The sequence below is a fragment of the Podarcis bocagei genome (genome assembly GCF_964188305.1).
Source record: "Podarcis bocagei genome assembly, chromosome: 15".
Lineage (NCBI taxonomy): Eukaryota > Metazoa > Chordata > Lepidosauria > Squamata > Lacertidae > Podarcis > Podarcis bocagei.
Genome location: NC_138141.1, coordinates 42,835,424 through 42,856,466, shown reverse-complemented (window position 1 = coordinate 42,856,466; position 21,043 = coordinate 42,835,424). Strand labels below are relative to the sequence as shown.

The following is a 21,043-nucleotide window of genomic DNA, read 5'->3' as shown; positions in this document are numbered from 1 at the left end:
CTACCTGTCTGGCACTCAGGTATCAGGATGCCAGGAATTATCACACAGGCGGAGGGGCTTCTGAGTAGCTGAGCTCACATGTCTATATGAATTTCTGAAGTTTTCCCAGTGAGCCAGTACATAGATGCATTTATCAGTGAATTCTTACATTTGGTATTGTGCAGCAAAGGCCCTTTGAATAGATGGGAAGAAACTCTGATGAAGTGTTTTGTGGAGACAAATCACAAAAGTCACAAAAGTGATTCTGCTGATTTTGGTAATGGGCTGCATGTGCATGATATCTGATGGAGGGGCACCCCCCCCCCAACCTAATTCCTGCAACATTACAAACCTGGAAATGAGTCCTGATCAGTCATTTAGAGTGCTTGCAGAGGGCTGTTTACTGTGGGGACAATGCGCCTCTTGCATATTAAACCCCTACTTTTAGTGTGCAGTCACAAACTCCATCAGGTGTGTGGGGGGGAAACCTCAGTGCCCGGGGGCTCAATGTGGCCCTCCAGGTCACTCTACCTGGCCCTCAGAACTCCCACCAGGCCACACCCCTCACCAGCCCTGCTTTACATCCTCCTGGAGGGTATCTGCAGGGCTGGGAGTGTATACTTGAACTCTGATCACACTCCTTGCCTCTCTGCGTGGGAGATGTTGTTGTTTAGTCGTTTAGCTGTGTCCGACTCTTCATGACCCCCTGGACCAGAGCACGCCAGGCACTTCTGTATTCCACTGCCTCCCGCAGTTTGGTCAAACTCATGCTGGTAGCTTCGAGAACACTATCCCTTCTCCTTGTGCCCTCCATCTTTCCCAACATCAGGGTCTTTTCCAGGGAGTCTTCTGTTCTCACGAGGTGGCCAAAGTATTGGAGCCTCAGCTTCAGGATCTGTCCTTCCAGTGAGCACTCAGGGCTGATTTCCTTCAGAATGGAGAGCTTTGATCTTCTTGCAGGCATGGGACTCTCAAGAGTCTCCTCCAGCACCATAATTCAAAAGCATCAATTCTTCGGTGATCACCCTTCTTTATGGTCCAGCTCTCACTTCCATACATCACTACTGGGAAAACCATAGCTTTTACTATACGGACCTTTGTTGGCAAGGTGATGTCTCTACTTTTTAAAAAGTAGGGGTTTTAAAAGTACTTTTTAAAAACCATAGCTTTAACTATACTATAACCACCTTGTTGGCAAGTTGATGTCTCTGCGTGGGGGATAGAGAGGGGCAAAATTCAGTCCAAAGGGCAGAGGTAAAACCCGTGTAAGTTGCACCGCCCACTTTTGTCTCCGGCTCCTCCCCCTGCTTGCATGTGTGCCCCCCCGACCCCCCAACGAAGGCTGCCCACAAAGAAGAAAAGCGTTCCGCCTGCAGAGCTGTAGGGAGAAAAAGGCCCTGAATGATGTGTGATGGGGTTGTTTTTTCCCTGGCCTGTTTTATTTTTATTTTTTTCTTCTGCAAATATCTTCTTTCCTCTATTTTAATTGAAAGCAAAAATGTCATGGAGAATTGCATCTCTCTATAAGGCTGGGTCGTGCGCGCTGGTGGCTTTGGAGCCCCTTCTCTCTCTCGCCCCCCCCCCCGCTCCTCCTGCCCTCCCCTGCTTTTCCATTTAGACCACATTGAGTGCTTTTTCCATTTGTTATCCCATTTGTCAAATAATAAAGGAAAGTGTAGCGTCGAATGAACCTATTAAAAACGGGCTGCGCGGGGGAGAGGGAGGCGGGCAGCGGAGCGGAAAGTGACAAAGGCGCAATCTCCCGCGGAACGCGGAAAGGGGGCTAACGAGGGAAGGGGGGCGGCTCGCTGGTCCAGCCACAGTCTTGGGGGGGGGGCTGTGCCAGGGCATCGGGGGGCGAAAGGGGCAGCCGAGGTCACCCCCCCCCTTCGCCTCCAAACGCGACTCTTAATTTGTTACAGTGGTACCTCGAGTTACATACGCTTCAGGTTACAGACTCCGCTAACCCAGAAATAGTACCTCGGGTTAAGAACTTTGCTTCAGGATGAGAACAGAAATCGTGCTCCGGCAGCGCGGCAGCAGCAGGAGGCCCCATTAGCTAAAGTGGTGCTTCAGGTTAAGAACAGTTTCAGGTTAAGAACGGACCTCCGGAACGAATTAAGTACTTAACCCGAGGTACCACTGCATTTGTAAGCTTCTGGCTGGATGCACCATGAAGCTTTGGTCGAATCTTGAACTAGGGTTTCCATATTTCAAAAAGTAAAAACCAAGACACCCCAAAAGTTGTTGAACGTTTTTGGGTTTTTTTAAGGAAGACTCAGGGCTCTTTTCTTTAAAAAAAATGTTTATGGGTACTCCCATTTTGACTCAAGAAAAATCACCATTTTATAATTCAAAGCGGGGGAAATAAATGCAGTAAAATGGACAAAAGTACAAAGATTCACAAAATGTTTAGGGGTATGCGTCCCCCTAGAAAAAAAAGCACTGGGAAGACCCCCAAACTGTTAAGCTTTTTTTTTAAAAAAAAAGGTAAAGGACCCCAAAAATTTGTTGTTGTCCATGTCAATTCTGCCGTTGGAATCCTGGTAATGTCCAGACGTATGGCAGCCCTACTTAAGCAGAGGATCAAGATTTGGGGTGATTATTTTTATTTATTTATTTATTTATTTATTTATTTTCTTATTATTTATGGGATTTGTTTTATTTTGCCCAGCGCAACCCAAAGCAGCTTACAGCCAATGGGAACCAACCATTGTAGATATAATGCCAAAGGAATTGGTCTTGTATATGATCTTGGCAGCTGGAATAGTCATAGAATTGCAGGTTTTGAGGGGACCCCAAATATCATCTAGTCCAGCCCCCTGCGCCGCAGGAATATTTTGCCCAGTGTGGAATTCGAACCCATGACACTGAGATGAAGAGCCTTGTGCTCTTTCCAGCTCGATGGAAAACAGCTCTAAATCTTACACTGGGCGCTCACTCTGGAACGTAGTCACAATGGAGAAAATCACATATAATTGGAGATTTCAACAGACGCTTTTTATATGATTTGCCATCCCTTTATTTCATATACAATGGAAGCGTCAGTTTCAGCACAACCTGGTGAATCACAAGCCTGCTGAATCTGGAGCGATACCTGATGATCTGGCACCGTCAATAGTCTGTACTTGGACTTTGTTATTTTTCACCCATGTGCGACTGGACTCATTCAGTGTGCCTGTTAGATACAGTCAGCCCACAACTTAGCGCAGGGGTTAGATTCCGAAGATTGTACCCAAATCAGGTACAGTGGTACCTCGGGTTTAATTCGTTCCGGAGGTCTGTTCTTAACCCGAAACTGTTCTTAACCTGAAGCACCACTTTAGCTAATGGGGCTTCCTGCTGCTGCCGCGCCGCCGGAGCACGATTTCTGTTCTCATCCTGAAGCAAAGTTCTTAACCCGAGGTACTATTTCTGGGTTAGCAGAGTCTGTAACCTGAAGCGTATGTAACCCGAGGTACCACTGTATAGTCAAAACACATTGGATGGAGCTGCAGCCGAGATTGCCAAAGCCCTTTCTCCTGGACGCCAACCCCTTCCCCACCCACTTTTAAATAAATAAATAAAAATATTTTGCCAGACACTTAAATCTGAACACGCACAAGTTAAATACACGCATGTTGTGGGCCTAGTGTAATTGTTATAGTCTTTTTAAATTTCATCTGTTGCTATGTGTTCTCTCTGTGTTGTATGTTTTATAAAATGAAATTTTAAAAAAACTTCACCCCTCCCAAAAAGTTTTTTTGGGGGGAGAACCACATCTGTGGAATTTCAACCTGTTTCAGAGCTGTTAGAATGAAGCCAGGCAGAACCTTGCTGCCTTTGTAACTGCTAATATTGCCCCCAGTTTTTTGGGAAGGCCTCCTGGTTCCCAGTGCTAATCCCATTCAGAGTAGACCCATTGAAGCCATAGAATTACAGAATTGTCGAGTTTGAAGGGACCCCAAGGGGTCATCTATCCCAACCCCCCCCACGCAGGAATATTTCACCCAACTTGGGGCTCGAACCCGCGACACGGAGATTAAGAGTCTCACACTCTACCGACTGAGCTATGAAAATCTACTCAGGTTCATTACCTTGCCTTCTCTGACTTGGATGGATTTTAATAGTGCTGTACTGTTTTTATTATCTACATTTTAATAGATTTGTTCTTTGAATTGCTTTAATTCTATTAGAGTTCCATTACTTTTCAATGTTAGCTTTTTGTATTTTATCTGTGTTGCTTCAATTTGTGTAAACCGCCTTGAGTCCCGGTCTGGGGGAAAGGCGGAATTAATAATAATAATACTAATAATATCCCCAAGAATCTGATTTGTCTGCGTTTTATGTTCAGAACGTTGAGCCCATCCTTAACCCTTTGCCACCCACCCTGCTCAGAGGAACTGTCTCCATTTCATTCTTCACACGTTTCTTTTCTGTTTTCTCTGTTTCCCCCTCCCTTCCTCGTGGTTATTTCCTCCCTGCTTCCTTTCTCCATTCTGCCACACTTCCATTTCGTTGTCTCTTGGCCTGGGGGAAACCAGGTACCGAAGGCTGAGTACCGAAAGGTAAGGCCTGGCTTAGCCACTTGGCTTGTTATTGCACCCTGCGAGACCTAGGCTGGCCCATCTCACACCGCAGCATGAAATCTAGCTGCTCAAGGTGCTTCAAAGAGAATGGGGTGGGTGCGGGAGGCGCTTTGGCTACCGCTTCATAGCTGCCAGTCGCTGTGTCTGGATATTGCTCCCAGGTGCCGCCTACCTCCCAATTTTGGGGGGATTTGCAGGTCGCAGGCTCGCCAATTTGCTGCTCCAGAGTTGTTGGCACGCACCACCTGAGCTCATTGCTAGCAGGAGTCACGGTTTCGTGTTTCTTATGCACCCCATTGCCACAGCTTACTCACTCCGGGTTCTAGCCAGTGTTCTTCCTATTCGGAGTAGACCCATTGAAATGAAAGGCCCTGGATGATTTAGGCTTGCATTGCTGCATGCATCCCAGTCTCCAAGCTGCGAGAGATTCCTGCGGTTCTGGCACTCCCCAAAGTTTGGTTTCCTGGGAATTAAGATCCGTGGGGATTGCTGTGTCTTTAGGATATACGGTTTTATTTACATATCCATACAACCTGAGCTTGCGGCATTGACATCGCAAGAGATCTCATCTCCTTATTAGGGTTCCAGGGACACCCCAAACTCAGCTTTAGGTCCAGCACAGAGCAAGACATTCCCACCTTCCAGCACCAACACACACACACACACACACACTCTCTCTCTCTCTCTCTCTCTCTCTCTCTCTCTCTCTCTCTCTCACAAACACACACACACACAAACAAACAAACAAACACGGCCTATTATTCTCCATTCTAGGAGAATGGCGGTTTGGAAAATACCCATCCATTTGTCTCCATGGCAACAGAACAACCTCTTTAGACATGTAAATGGTGGTACTTAACTGGCCAGCTAAGGCCATCATCTCACAAAGGAACTTGGCTGACCGGTTCAGAGGCCTCTTCTACTTGATTCTAAACATCACATACATAGGATCACAAGCCTCGAAGAGACCCACAGATATCATCCAGACTGACCCTCCAAACCTATAACAATTCATTTCAGTGTTCTACTCTGAGTAGAACTTAGTTGGATACAGTGTTTTTGCTTCCTTTTTTGGTCTTGCTGTCTGCCCCTGCCAGCAGTTTTGCCTCTGCATTGTGTACTAACTGGAGCTTCCAAGCGCAGTCCGAGCAAGAGCACATTGCAGTAACCCAGCCTCAAAGTTCATATCCACCACAGAGCTTGTGGTGGTGAACCTGGATCGCTATCCCTCTTTTAAGTCCCCACAACGACCCTGTGAGGTGGGCTAGGCTGAGAAAGGAAGACCGGCTCATGGTCACTCGGTGGGCCTCAAGGGATTTGATTTGGTTTTCCGCACCTAGTCTGAGACTCTAACCATTGTACCATCCTGCTCCAGAATGATCGTGTGAAAATAATGATAAGCCAGTGTGGTGCAGTGGTTAGAGTGTCAGACTAGGACCTTGGAAGTCCGGGGTTCAAATCACGGCTCAGCCATGAAGCTCACTGGGTGACCTTGGGCAACTCACTGTCTCTCAGCCTAACCCACCAGAATAACGGGAGCGTCCCGACCAGAAAGAGACAAGGCATTTGAAACCAAGAATGGCTTTCTCAGGTCATCTGTGCAAACTTGGGGAAATGGCCCCACTGTTCTCTGCTGGTCTAGGAACCCCTGGAAATGCGTGGTCTCCCCTTTCTCTGGACCACGGACTCTGCTCTCACAACCACCTCTCTCGCTTTGTGGTGTTACTGTGGGAAGCGTTGTCATGCATTCCTTTAGGAAAGGCATGGCCAAACTCGGACCTCCAGATGTTTTGGGACTACAATTCCCATCATCCCTGACCACTGGTCCTGTTAGCTAGGGATGATGGGAGTTGTAGTCCCCAAACATCTGGCGGGCCAAGTTTGGCCATGCCTGGTTTAGGACAAAGGTAGCCCAAATATGATCACTGTAGCCACGGTGTGTTGCAAAACGGTCCGTTTGTCTGTCACAAAATGTGCATTGCCGCTTTGCAGAGTAACAGTGAGCAAAGGAGGCAGGTCTCTGCTCCCAAGGTGCACACAATCTGAATTTTGACAATTATTCTCCTTCCTCCCACCCCACCCCACCCACAAAAAAAACAGAGGGCAAAAAAGCAGGTAAGTGACTATGAGTAGTTGAAGTCCTAACCCCCACCTGGGAATAAGCTCCATTGAATCCAATGGGGCTTACTTCTGACTAGACATAGAATCACAGCCTAATCCAACCAAGCTTAGACCACTGAGCTGCTTTTATCCCATGCTTCTTGGCTATTTTTTAAAAAAATTGTTTTAATGAAGAAATGTCTTATTGTTTGTTTGTTTACTGTTGCGTTTTAAATGTGCAAACAACCATGATGCATTTGTTATGGATGGTGTGTGTGTCTTAAGATAAACGCGATGCATTTTTTAAATACTTGAGGGTACTAACAGCAGGTGCTGTGATCAGTTAGTGGATTACTTTGGTTTTGCTTCAGTTGAGAGGTGGGGGTGGAGAGGATTAAGTCAAAGACTGCATGGAAGGGAAGGGGTGGGGTGAATTTGAAAGATGAAGGTCTCTCTCTCTCTCTCTCTCTCTATCTCTCTCTCTCTCTCTCGGCTTTTGGGTATGGCTCCATAGCCAAAAGGGACACAGGTGGCGCTGTGGGTTAAACTACAGAGCCTAGGACTTGCCAATCAGAAGGTCGGCGGTTCGAATCCCTGCGACAGGGTGAGCTCCCGTTGCTCGGTCCCTGCTCCTGCCAACCTAGCAGTTCGAAAGCACATCAAAGTGCAAGTAGATAAATAGGTACCACTCCGGTGGGAAGGTAAACTGCATTTCTGTGCGCTGCTCTGGTTCGCCAGAAGCGGCTTAGTCATGCTGGCCGCATGACCCGGAAGCTGTACACCGGCTCCCTCGGCCAATAAAGCGAGATGAGCGCCGCAACCCCAGAGTCGGCCACAACTGGACCTAATGGTCAGGGGTCCCTTTACCTTTACCTTACCATAGCCAAAACTGCATGCTTTTCATGGATGCTGGAGGTCACCTAATGTTCCTGGAAATTAAGCTGGCAACAGATTTTAGTCAGGGGTCTTTCGCAGCCCACCTAGGAGATGTTAAAGATGAAACCTGGGACTTTCTGCAAATCAGATGCTCTGCCAATAAGCTGCCAATTTGCCGCTATTGTGGGGATGTTTCAAATGGCCACCCCCCACTCTCTCTCTTGCCCCATCTTTGGGCTAGCCAGTTGTGTGGGGGTTTTGTCTGACTGTGTTTTTTTCAAGGACATTGACAGGACTATGCTAGAGACTTCTTCTCTCTGTGTTAATTTGTGCAGAATCCAGACAGATCATCTAGCACAGGGCAAATCCTTGGGGCTGTAGTGCCTGTTCTGGAGGCTGACATTTTAAAAGCCTTAAGTATTTCAACAGAGCCTGGGAACTTTCCCCCCATTCTTAAAAAATAAAAATGAGCTCAGCTTTTCATTCTCCTTTTGATCTTCCCTCCAATCATTTTAATCTCTGGCTGTCTAACACTGATTTAGAAATCCCACCTGCATTCTGAAGCCACCCAAATCCGCTGGGATCCTTTTCATTGTGCATTTGGGACGATTTGTGATCACAATGTTATCAGGGCAGTTAGGCACAATCTCACTTCCAATACTATCCCAGCCTGCAAAAGTATGGGATGGACAGACTGCTTTGTTTCCGATCGGCTTATGCCCCGTAAAGCCCCCTGTGACTTTCCATATCATAAATGTTATACCTTGGCTTGTGTCAAACCAAATTCTGTTCAGAGTTAGGCCCATTTGAGTGAATGGAGCCAAGTTACTCATGCCCATTCATTTCAATGGGGCTGCTCTGAAAGTCGGTACATATAAATCCATTACACTTGGGGGAAATGGCTTGCAAAAAGATGCACCTATTAGCAGAAACATGCCCTAAAATGCTAATGCATTTTCGTGAGGACTAGAATAGGGGTGAATTTTAGGGTGAATTTTGAAATATACTCAGAGTTGAGAGTGTATTTCATGCTCTTTATTCAGCTCATAGTGGTGAGGAGGAATGAAAGTTTCCCCAAAGTATCTGCATTATATACATTATTTACACAATGGGCTGCACGTGATTGGCTAATTCCGGAATTCTCCTCTAGGCCAATCAGGTTGTGGAGTCACTTCCATCTGGAGCTGGATTGGGTGGTTCCTGCAGACCAATCATACTGCTGCATTGTTCTAGGACCAATCAGACTGCTGCATTTTGGATCCTATTCAACTCAGTACATAACAAATTTCATTAGGAATTTGCATTTTAGGGCAAATTTCTACTAATAGGTGCTTCTTCTTTTTTGCAAAGCAATTTCCCCTAATATAATCTGCTTTCATTATTTATATTATATAGATATGGATATAGATATAGATATAGATGTAGATATAGATAATTTCTTACATTAACAGCCTGCTTTTTCCCTCCAAGAAGTTCAAGACAGTAACTGGCCCAAGATCAGCCAGTGAGCTTCATGGCTGAGTGAAGGATTTGAACCCAGGTCTCAGTCCAGCACTCTAATAACTGCTCCACACGGCCACCAATTAACGCACACTTTACCCCAGTGAAGTCTCCTAATGACTCTCAGAACCCCTTGACAAACTACAGTTCCCAGGATTATTGGGGGGGGGAGAGAGAGCTGGAGCAGTGGGTGTTTAAAGTGGCACATTCTGTTTCTGAATGCATAGTGCTGGTGTAGCCTTCGCCTCTTTCATGCTATAATTAAAGTAGGGGGCCTCTCAATGGCTCCGTCAGGTGGCCAGAAATGACATCAGGGGGACACACATGCACACACGCACACGCACACACACATGCACACACACACACACACACACACACACACACACACACACAAAGAAACAACACCGTCGATCCATTTACCCCTCCCACGTCATTTCAGAAAGGCCCGTTATGGCTTCCTTAGAAGGTAATTCAATTGCAGCAAAATCAAATTGCTACGCAGGGTCTATTTCACGGTTGTTTTCTGGGAGGGAGAAAGAGGCGGCTTTTATGAGCATCTACACACACACACACACAACCACATTGCAGACTCTCAGGTTGTGCAATCAAGCAAAAAGCTCTGCTGAGCTAGTGAAGACTAGGAAAAGAGAGAGAGAGAATGATAATTTTTTTCTGACATAGCCAACCATTTTCAGAGAGTCAAAAGGCCAAAAGAATGGGAGGGGATGCCTTCTTGCCCTGTTGTTGTTTAGTCGTTTAGTCGTGTCCGACTCTTGGTGACCCCCCTAGACCAGAGCACTCCAGGCACTCCTGTCTTCCACTGCCTCCCGCAGTTTGGTAGCTTCGAGAACACTGTCCAACCATCTCGTCCTCTGTCGTCCCCTTCTCCTTGTGCCCTCCATCTTTCCCAACATCAGGGTCTTTTCCAGGGAATCTACTCTTCTCACGAGGTGGCCAAAGTATTGGAGCCTCAGCTTCAGGATCTGTCCTTCCAGTGAGCACTCAGGACCGATTTCCTTCAGAATGGAGAGGTTTGATCTTCTTGCAGTCCATGGGACTCTCAAGAGTCTCCTCCAGCACCAGAATTCAAAAGCATCAATTCTTCAGCGATCAGCCTTCTTTATGGTCCAGCTCTCACTTCCATACATCACTACTGGGAAAACCATAGCTTTTACTATACCGACCTTTGTTGGCAAGGTGATGTCTCTGTTTTTTAAGATGCTGTCTAGGTTTGCCATTGCTTTTCTCCCAAGAAGCAGGCATCTTTTAATTTCGTGGCTGCTGTCACCATCTGCAGTGATCATGGAGCCCATGTTCTTGCCCTATCATGGGCCATATTTCCTTGTGATCATCTGTTAGGGCAGCTCAGAGGGGGAAATGGCCGAGGGCGTCCATTCAAGTCTCTTTCTTGCCCACTCTCTTTTCTCTCTCTCGTTCTCACGCTGCCACCCCTTCTTTCTCCTCCTCTCCTCCCCAGCCGCATGAAATTAGGCCAGAGGACTGAGTGAATTCAGGCCTTGGGCCACAGGTTCACCTGCCATAACGGCGGGTATCCATTGGCAGATGAAACTGCAACAAAGTGTTGCAGTGTGCAGAACTCCTGTTTACTGCTCCATTCCGTCAGCCATGCCCTCTTCCAAAGTACTTCCCCTTCCTTCAGTCACCATTGTGTAGGCCAGGGGTCAGCAAACTTTATCAGCAGGGGGGCGGTCCACTGTCCCTCAGAACTTGTGGGGGGCCGGACTATTTTTTTTTGGGGGGGGGGGTAATGAACGAATTCTTATGCCCCACAAATAACCCAGAGATGCATTTTAAATAAAAGGACACATTCTACTCATGTGAAAACACGCTGATTCCCAGACCGCCTGTGGGCCGGATTGAGAAGGCAATTGGCCGGATCTGGCCCCCGGGCCTTTGTTTGCCTACCCATGGTGTAGGCACTGCACATACTCTGTTTTTTTGAGGAAGCTTCTAGACATCTTGACCTCACCACCGCCAATTCTTATCTACCCTTTCATGGAGGGATATTGGCGAAAGGGCAGTTTAAGAAGGATATCGACAAGCTGGAAGATGTGCAGAAGAGGGAAACCAGGATGATCAAAGGTCTGGAAGCCAAGCCTTATGAGGAACGGTTGAGGAAGCTGCTTATGTTTAGCCTGGAAAGGAGGAGATATGAGAGCCATCTTCAAATATCTAGAGAGCTGCCACATGGAATAATAATAAAATAAAATTTTATTTATACCCCGCCCTTCCTGGTTCAAAAACAGGGCTCAGGGCGGCTAACAACAAATTTAAAACACTTAATTATAAAAGCAGCATAAAATACAGTATAAAAACATGAATAACAATAAAATTCAATTTAGGGGAAATAAGCTTTAGATAATCCCCAGGGCTAGCTGGCTGAATTGGTCCTACTTGGGCCAGCGAGGAGGCCAGGGGAGAATTAGCTGTGGGGTCTCAGAGCGGGTGATCTTCATAAAAGGGGAGGGGGAGGGAAGAGAAGGGAAATAAAAGATCAGGCTGAATTCAAATTAAAGGCCAGGCAGAATAACTCTGTCTTACAGGCCCTGCGGAAGGAGGTTAAATCCTGAAGGGCCCTAGTCTCATGGGACAGAGCATTCCACCAGGTCGGAGCCATCACTGAAAAGGCCCTGGTGGAGGATAGTCTGACTTCCTTAGGGCCCGGGACCTCTAAACTATGGTTATTCATGGACCTTAAGGTCCACTGCGGGGCAGACCAGGAGAGGCAGTCCTGTAGATATGAGGACCCTAAGCCACAAAGAAGATGGAGCAAGCTTGTTTTCTCCTGCTCTGGAGGGTTGGACTTGAACTAATGGATTCAAACAACAAGAAAGGAGATCCTGACTGAACATCAGGAAGAACTTTCTGACAGAGTGGAATGGATTCCCTCAGGAGGTGATAGACTCTCCTTCCTTGGAAGCTTTTAAGCAGAATAATAATAATAATAATAATAATAATAATAATAATAATAATAATAATTTCTTTATACCCCGCCCATCTGGCTGGGTCCCTACAGCCACTCTGGGCAGCTTCCAACAAAAAACTAAAATACAATAACCTATTAAACATTAAATGCCTCCCTAAACAGGGCTGCCTTCAGATGTCTTCTAAAAGTTTGGTAGTTATTTTTCTCTTTGACATCTGGTAGGAGGGCGTTCCACAGGGTGGGCGCCATTACCGAGAAGGCCCTGTGAAGTTAGACAGCCCTCTGCCATGGATGCTTTAGTTGAGATTTCTGCATTGCAGGGGTTGGACTACATGACCCCCGGGTTCCATCTCTGCAATGCTGTGATTCTGTGATTCCTCTTCCACCCCTTGAATCCAACGCACAACACCCCTGGCTTTTGTTATTCCGCTGCCTCTGCTTAATCAGGTACACCCACCCCTTCTCAGGATCCTGCAGTTGTGTGGCAACAAAAGGAGCATGTTTGCACATAAGCAATTATCAAAAATGCCAGAGCCCCGTAATTTGGTACCTCGAGAAACCGCTCAGTTACTTAAGCTGAGAATTAATTGTGAGTTGGAAGGAACCTAGAATTAGCTGCCAGAACAACAGCAAGGCTGTAATTAATTATCTAGGTGGTTTATTGGATTCTACCCAGAATCGTGGCTTTGGAGAACAGTGATGGATCGCAGGTTTCCATCCACAACTGGGAGAACCCAGGAGGCCCTTTCCAGGCTTCTTTGAAATGTGGCTGCTTTGCTCATCCTTCTGCAGCTCTCGGTAACCTTGGCCTGGCTTGGAAGGAAGCAACTCGCGTGTAGAGCATCTGTTTTGCGTGCAGAAGGTCCCAGGTTTAAGCTCTTGATTTCTCCAGGCGGGGCTTGGGCTGCCCATCGCCAGACACCCTGGAGCAGGGGTCAGCAAACTTTTTCAGCAGGAGGCCGGTCCACTGTCCCTCAGACCTTGTGTGGGGCCGGACTATATTTTGGGGGAAAAATATGAACGAATTCCTATGCCCCCAAAATACAGTTGTACCTCTGGACGCGAATGGGATCCGTTCCAGAGCACCGTTCGCATCCTGAGTAGAACGTAAGACGCGACTGCGCATCTGCGCATGCGTGGGTCGCGTTTTGCCGCTTCCGCGCATGTGCGTGATGTCATTTTGAGTGTTTGCGCATGTGCGAGCACCGAAGCCCGGAAGTAATGCACTCCATTACTTCCGGGTCGCCGCGGAGCGTAACTTGAAAATGCTCAACCTGAAGCATATTTAACCTGAGGTATGACTGTAACCCAGAGATGCATTTTAAATAAAAGCACATATTCTACACCTGTAAAAACACCAGGCAGGCCCCACAAATAACCCAGAGATGCATTTTAAATAAAAGGACACATTCTACTCATGTAAAAATATGCTGATTCCCGGACTGTCTGCGGGCCGGATTGAGAAGGCTATTGGGCCGGATCCGGCCCCCGGGCCTTAATTTGCCTACCTACACCCTGAAGAGTCACTGCCAGTCAGTGTAGACATTGGATAGACTAATGGTCTGGCTTGGAACATGCCAAGTTAAGTCGTTTTATTGCAGTCGATGACCAGTATCAAAACAAAACACCCATTACAAAATGTAAAAGCTCAAGGCAGAATAAAATAATTTATATTAAAAAAACCACATATACATGAAAGAGCAGTTCTGGGTGGACATGTATCTGTCTGAAAGGAAACCCTTCTGGCCTAGGAGTGTCAATGTGTTATACTAATCCTGGGTGCTAATCACTGGATGTCGTATTTTAATAGACGCTGCACAAAATTTGGCCACCCGTTGTGTTATTCCGGGATTGTTGTCTAGGAGCAGCAGAGTGGCAAGAAACCAAAGTGAGGGGATGCGTGTTTATTATTATTTATTTATTTGCAGGAATTCCCCCTTTATAACCTGACGTTCTCTCTCCCTTCTCTCTCTGTATCTTTTTAAAGGGACTGAAGCCCATGGATCACAACGGACTCTCGGACCCATACGTGAAACTACACCTGCTTCCTGGCGCCAGCAAGGTAGGGCACGGCCCCCTTTTTATCTGGGGTGGGGGGCATCTCCGATGTGGCCTCTGTGGGCATTGCAGCATTCTCATCTCACAAACACCTCCGGTGCCCACTCAATTTTTAATTAAAATAAAATAAGATGGGGAAGTTGAGGGGGCTTACCTGCTTTTGGGAAGGATTGCCTGGTGCGTGTGGGGTTTTTTTTTTGGGGGGGGGGAGGTTCTATCTGTGAATGTACAAGGCATTTTGCCTCTTAATTTGGGGATGGGGGGGGTGTTCCAAGAACCTCCACCTTTTCTTCTGGAAAATGGGTATATTTGTGGTGCTCTCGACACCTTCTTAGTTTTCCAAATGTACATGAAGTTTTGGGAGTGGGGTCGGTTTTTGCAGGAACACACTGGGGGAGTGAGGAGCCCCCCCCCCATGGAGCAGGTCTCTCTAGGAGTGGCTGGAAAGGCGCCGCAAGCCACTGGAAAGTTGTGAGGCTCTCTCTGGCCTGCAGTCTTAACTAGGGTCCAATAACTACGAAAACAATAAAGGTAAAGGTAAAGGGACCCCTGATCATTAGGTCCAGTTGTGGCCGACTCTGGGGTTGCGGCGCTCATCTCACTTTATTGGCCGAGGGAGCCGGCGTACAGCTTCCAGGTCATGTGGCCAGCATGACTAAGCTGCTTCTGGTGAACCAGAGCAGTGCACGAAAATGCCATTTACCTTCCCGCCAGAGCGGTACCTATTTATCTACTTGCACTTTGACGTGCTTTCGAACTGCTAGGTTGGCAGGAGCAGGGACCGAGCAACGGGTCCTCACCCCGTCACGGGGATTCGAACCGCCAACCTTCTGATCCACCAGTCCTAGGCTCTGTGGTTTAACCCACAGCGCCACCCACGTCCCAATTAAAACAATAGTTTTATTATATTTTGAAATGGCTTTAAAATGCTTCATAGGAAGTGATTCATCAATGAAATGGTTGTTGTTCATACTAATAATTACCGGTATATCCAACCGCATTCTAATCTGAGTAGACCCACACACCACACGCCCGCCGGGATTACTAGACCCAAGTTAAGTTGTGCCCACCAATTTCTCTGGGTCTGCTCTGTGGAACGGTGGTCCGAAAGCTAAACAGACAAGTATTGATTTTCAGGGGCTTCCAAGCAGATGGGATATGCATGTGTTTGTGTGCCTGAGATGCTAATCTCTTCCCACCTCCCTCGATTCTTAGAAAACGTGACGGATTTTTCAGGTCACATTGCGAAGAAGCCAGGGAGCCCCAGTGCTTTGCAAGCTAATTGATAAATGATTGTGGAATTACGTTTGGGGGAGGGCGCTGTCAAGGTCGAGGCATGGAGAGGAATGGAAAACTATAAATAACCCTGGTGGAGTGAAGGGGGAGCAGGGCAGCGGGGTGGGGGTGGGGAGACAGTCTGCGTACGCCAGGAGTCGCCAATTTAGCTCCCTCCAGATGTTGCTGGACTCTAATTCCCATCAGCCACAGCAGCCAGCGTTGGTCAGGGATGATGAGAGTTCCTATCAAGAAACATCTGGAAGGCCAGAGGTTCCCCACCCCTGATTAAAAGATCCCATCCCAACCCAGCCTTTCTTCCACCAGATGCTCTCCAGATGTTGTAGGACTCCAATTCCCATCATCCATGCATGGATGATGGGAGTTGGAGTCCAGTAGCTATTGACAAACCTAGACATCATCTTAAAAAGCAGAGACATCACCTTGCCAACAAAGGTCCGTATAGTTAAAGCTATGGTTTTCCCAGTAGTGATGTATGGAAGTGAGAGCTGGACCATAAAGAAGACTGATCACCGAAGAATGGATGCTTTTGAATTATGGTGCTGGAGGAGACTCTTGAGAGTCCCATGGACTGCAAGAAGATCAAACCTCTCCATTCTGAAGGAAATCAGCCCTGAGTGCTCACTGGAAGGACAGATTCTGAAGCTGAGGCTCCAAGACTTTGGCCACCTCATGAGAAGAGAAGACTCCCTGGAAAAGACCCTGATGCTGGGAAAGATGGAGGGCACAAGGAGAAGGGGACAACAGAGGACAAGATGGTTGGACAGTGTTCTCGAAGCTACGAACATGAGTTAGACCAAACTGCAGGAGGCAGCGGAAGACAGGAGTGCCTGGCGTGCTCTGGTCCAGGGGGTCACGAAGAGTCGGACACAACTAAATGACTAAACAACAACAACAACAACAGCAGCAGCTATGCTCTGCCTGCATAGTTGGCCCTCCTGAATGCCCATTGCTGGACACCACAGGAGGGAAGAGTAATCTTCTTCTTCAACCCTGATTGCAGGTTTCCCACAGGCAGTAAGCTGGCCATTGTGAGAAGAGGGTGCTGGGCGAGATGAGCCATTGGACTGATCCAACAAGCTCTTCTTCATGTGCTTAGGTTCTTAACTTGGATGGTTTTAAAAGAGGATTACCTGGGACTGCCTGCCATTCCTCATGCTGTAGCTGACATGGCCACCTACTGGTGGCCGTGTGAACTGCAGAGCCTGATGACACGTTACATTTCTATTTATATAGGGAGAAATGTACTTGAAAATATGTGCAGATCTTCATCCGTCCCGACTGTAGCCTTGAACCACATGCCGCCCGTGACTTTAGGAAGCTCCTTGACAGAGGAAGCTATCCTTCCTTGTAACAAGAGCGGCATCTTTTATTGCTCCTGCTATTAACTTGACATGCTAAATGCCCCCCAGTTTCCTCACTAATGCAGCCCTCACCAAGTAAAGATGATAAATGTAAGCCGCTGCCGAAAAATGTTCAGTGGACAAGTTCTTATACATCGATTTCATCAGAGCTCGTTACCTTGAAAAGTGGCCCGGTCGGGGAGAATGAACTGTCTCGCTTTACATCCAATTAGAGTGGAAATTGGATCTCTGTCCGGTTGTCCTCCTGATGCGGCAAATTAATGGGGAAGCCCTACCTGGAGGAGGGACCCGTGGGCCGGTTCCCCTACCGCTGCCCCTCCTTGCAAAATGATGCATTCATCTCCACTCTGGATGGAAGCTGACCTGTCTCAGGGCGGAAGGATCGGAATTAAATAAATTCTGTTGAGAGCTATCTGTCAGGATTCAGGGCCTGAAAGGGGAAGAAGAAGACGGATGATGTGCAGGGGAGAGGGAGAGATTGGAAATGCGACTTGACTCAGAATCAATGACCGCTTCTCCCCTCGGGTTGTGCTTTGATGGCAAAGGGAGACTTCCTGGTGGATGAGGAAGGTTACCAGCTACCGAAGGACTTTTCATTTCTGTTTTAAGTAAATGAGCTGTTGGCGGGGATTGGTGTAGTTACATCAGGGCTGGGGAGACATTTCTGCAGCTCATAGAAGCCAAGGAGGTATGTGCACAGGGGCAGTTGAATAGATTCAGCCCCAGCTTCCATCTGTTGCAGTTGTGCGTAGAATTGTAGCTTCAGTCAATGAAGCATATGCTTCGTTTTAGTCCATTTTAATTGTGATTCACATTTCTACCCTACTTTTCCTCCAGTGAGCTCAGTGCAGCCTACCGTCTGCATTTTAGTGGGAGGGAAGTGTCAACAACAACACAGAAAATAACGTAATTATTTAGGTAACATTCACAGACTTTTAAAAGTGAATATCACTCCTGTTTCCTTCTATAATTTCCACTCCTGACCACAAACATGTTGGAGCTGGAACTTAACGAGTTAAGTTATTCCCATGATGCCACACCAACATTTCTCAGGAATTTCCTGCTAACAGTCTGCTAACAGTCCTGGAAATTCCTGAGAAATGTTGGGATAAATGCTGTATATAGACAAACGGGACTCTGTGTGTTTGTCTGGAAGCTGAATCAAGCCGGTGACAGTTTTACACCGCTGTGCGAAGCTCTGCTGAGTCGTGACGGAGAGGAGCAGGGGCGGAAGCGTGCCGGGCAGCCATAAAACGCTAATCGAGGTTCGTAAATCAATTAGCGGGAGTCACGGCTGATAACAAAGTTGCAGGTTATGGGTTCATAAATCATCGCTTGTAAAACAGTCACGGGAGCTGTAAACTCTGCGGTGTCGAGCAGAGGCAGCAGGAAGTGCAGGCAGAAGCAAACAAGCAAGCTGCGAGACGCAGAGAGTGCCTGTGTTGCTGAGAACTGCGCAGAGCTGAGGTATCGTTTCTCCAGGGAGAAAAGCCAGAGGAGCTGACGTTATCGTAAGTACAGCTTGGGGCCCCCCTTGGGAGAACGGAAGAAGATGGCAAATGGCCAGGAGGTGATTCAAGCTCCGTTTGAACAGCTTGAGGAACGGAAGACAATGGCAGGCAGCCAGGTCTTGGAGGACATTGCGTTTGAGCAGCTCACTCTAAGAAGTTGAGCATGGGCGGCTGGGGATGTACTGCTGTGTTTGCTGTGCAGCTTCAGCAGGAGGCCAGAGCCCTGAGGAAGGAATACAAAAGCCTAAAGATGGCTGGAGCCCCTGTTCCTGATGATTTAGCCTCAAGGAGTGCTAGTGAGCATGTCGGGGGGGCGGAAAGTTCCAAAGGCAAGTTTGAAAAGTTTTCCACTGAACCTGCTGGAGCGAAGAGCAGCTTCAGGGGGGGCGAGGCTGGTGGGAGGCGCCGTTCCAGAAGGAGGAAGGCCAAGCCAGCTGGGAGCCCCGAGCAGTGTTTTTCCACTGGAGTTCAACGTCTGCGTGGCAGATTGCCCCCACCGGAGCAGAGAGACAAGACAGGATGTTGCCAAGGTCAACAAACTGCTGAATTCTCATGGGAACCAGTCGGGTTTCCATGGCAACTGGTCTGGAAAAACAACCAGGCGTGAGACTGAGGCTGGTGGACGTGCCAGGTGCCAGCAAGAGACTCGTGGGACAAGGCCAGAGCAGAGTGTTGTTATTGGCTCTGCTGCTAATTGCAATTTGATCCCAGAGACATCTGCTGGGAAGCTGCGGAAATGCAGGGCTGTTTTGACAGGGATGACTGTTAGGTTCACAGACGGAACACAAAAATCAGTCTGTGGTGTGGTGGCTAACGTGTTCTTTTCTTTCCAGGAGGAGCAAAAGTTCAACGTTGTGCCGGGACTGAAGCGTTGTCTTTTATCTGTATCAGCTCTAAAGAAGCAGGGATACAATGCTCGTTTTGAAAATGACACCTGTTCCATTTTCAGAGGAGGGAGACAACGGGTCAACGTGCAGAGGGAGAACAACGTCTTTGTTCTGGAGACACCTCTGGAGGGTTGTGGGAATGCTGGAAAAGCACAGGTGCAGTGTGCTAAGGTTCCCAGTCATGTGCAAAAGTTGCACAGGTGCACAAAAAGGTGTAAGATCACACAATGTGGGAGGTCCCAAGGGTACAGGGCATGCAAGGGTGCAAAGGTGCTTGGTTTTCCCGGGTTTGGGAGGGTAACCAAAGAGCCCTTTGAGTTTGTTCTCACAGATCCGTCAGGACCCAAGAGGTCTGAGAGTCTGGGTGAGGCCAGGTATGTGCTGTCGCTGACAGGTGACCACAGCCAGGTTGGCTGGTGTTTCTCTCTCAAATCAGAGGGGGAGGTGACGCAACTGATCCAGGAATGGGTTGCGGGGGTGGAACGAAGGTTCTCCACCAGGGTGCAAAGGTTCAAGAGCGACCGAGGGTCACAGTTTACTGGGTCTGCTCTGGAGAAGTTTTTCAAGGAAAAGGGAATACGTCACCAGGTGACGGGTGCAAAGTCTCCTCAAGGGGAGGAGAGGGAGGCAGAGACTGATCCCGGTGACGGGGAAAAGGTCCAGAATCAGGGTTCAGATCCCGGTGATGGGGACCAGGTCCAGGGTCAGGGGTCAGGGCAGGTTTGGGCATCTCCAAGGGTTGTGAAAGGAATGTCCAGGTGTGAGGCTTCATCTCCGGTAAACGTGGTGGAGAAAGCTCACGGATGGGTTGTCAAGTCAGAGGGGGAAAGGTCTGACGGAGAAGACACAACTGCTGGCCCAAGTGGGTCAGAGGGGTTTCAGGTCACAGGTGCGTGGAAAAGTGTCGCACAGTGTGATTCTGGAAGTGTTGAAGGGGTTCAACAGGTGCCTGGGAAAGATGCTGGGAAGGAGCACAAAGCAAAGGGAAAGGTGTTGAACTCAAAAAGGTCTTGTCAGAAGGTGCGGCAAGGGGGGGTGTTGGAGCTGGAACTTAACGAGTTAAGTTATTCCCATGATGCCACACCATTCTGACGTCAGCTTTAGAAGCTGGGAGGAGTTTTGGGAGGAGTTTGTCAGTCCCACTGTGTACTCTGTGGGGAAAAGACGCAGTCTTGGTATGGCTGCTAACAGTCCTGGAAATTCCTGAGAAATGTTGGAATAAATGCTGTATATAGACAAACGGGACTCTGTGTGTTTGTCTGGAAGCTGAATCAAGCCGGTGACAGTTTTACACCGCTGTGCGAAGCTCTGCTGAGTCGTGACGGAGAGGAGCAGGGGCGGAAGCGTGCCGGGCAGCCATAAAACGCTAATCGAGGTTCGTAAATCAATTAGCGGGAGTCACGGCTGATAACAAAGTCACAAAACACACTTGTGAATTGCAAGGATTTCCGCTCCTATCTCCATCTCCGATGGAACTGTCCAACATTTCCTGTTTCCCTTTCCAGCGCCATCGCTCAACATCCCTAATCTCTATAAACCTTGCATAGAACACAGAACGGCAATATTTAATCAAGTAAAGGGGGAAAGCAATAAAACATCAGCCTCATTAAGAAACAATCCTTCGCGGCTTCTCAATCATGTCTCAATAAAAGCTTGCATTTTTATTTTTTTATTTTAAAAATGGACCAAATTTGCCAAGGCAGCCATTTCTCTTTATGGTAGTGAGAAATCATTATGCCAAGATCTAAGGGTATTTTAAAGGCCTGCCAACTGCAATATATTCTCATCACTTATGGTCTCTCTCTTCCCTGAGACTTGGTGGAATTGCCCTTATCTGGCTCCTGAGTCCTGCAAGGACTTAAGTTTGTCTGCCTTCCTGAAGTCTGCCCTGCCACGAAGCCACAGCTCTTCCTTTAAAAATAAAGCAAGGTACTGGTCCTCAAATTTCTGAATGACT

The 21,043-nt window shown here is 47.8% G+C and overlaps 1 protein-coding gene across 1 annotated transcript in view; it reads left to right on the top strand.

Annotated features, from left to right (window-relative positions):
- DOC2B (double C2 domain beta) overlaps positions 1 to 21,043 on the top strand; it is a 140,007-nt gene that overhangs the window by 46,500 nt on the left and 72,464 nt on the right. The window contains exon 3 of the mRNA XM_081172170.1: positions 13,958 to 14,032. Coding sequence (XP_081028296.1) covers positions 13,958 to 14,032 — 75 coding nt within the window. The remainder of the gene's footprint in view (positions 1 to 13,957; positions 14,033 to 21,043) is intronic.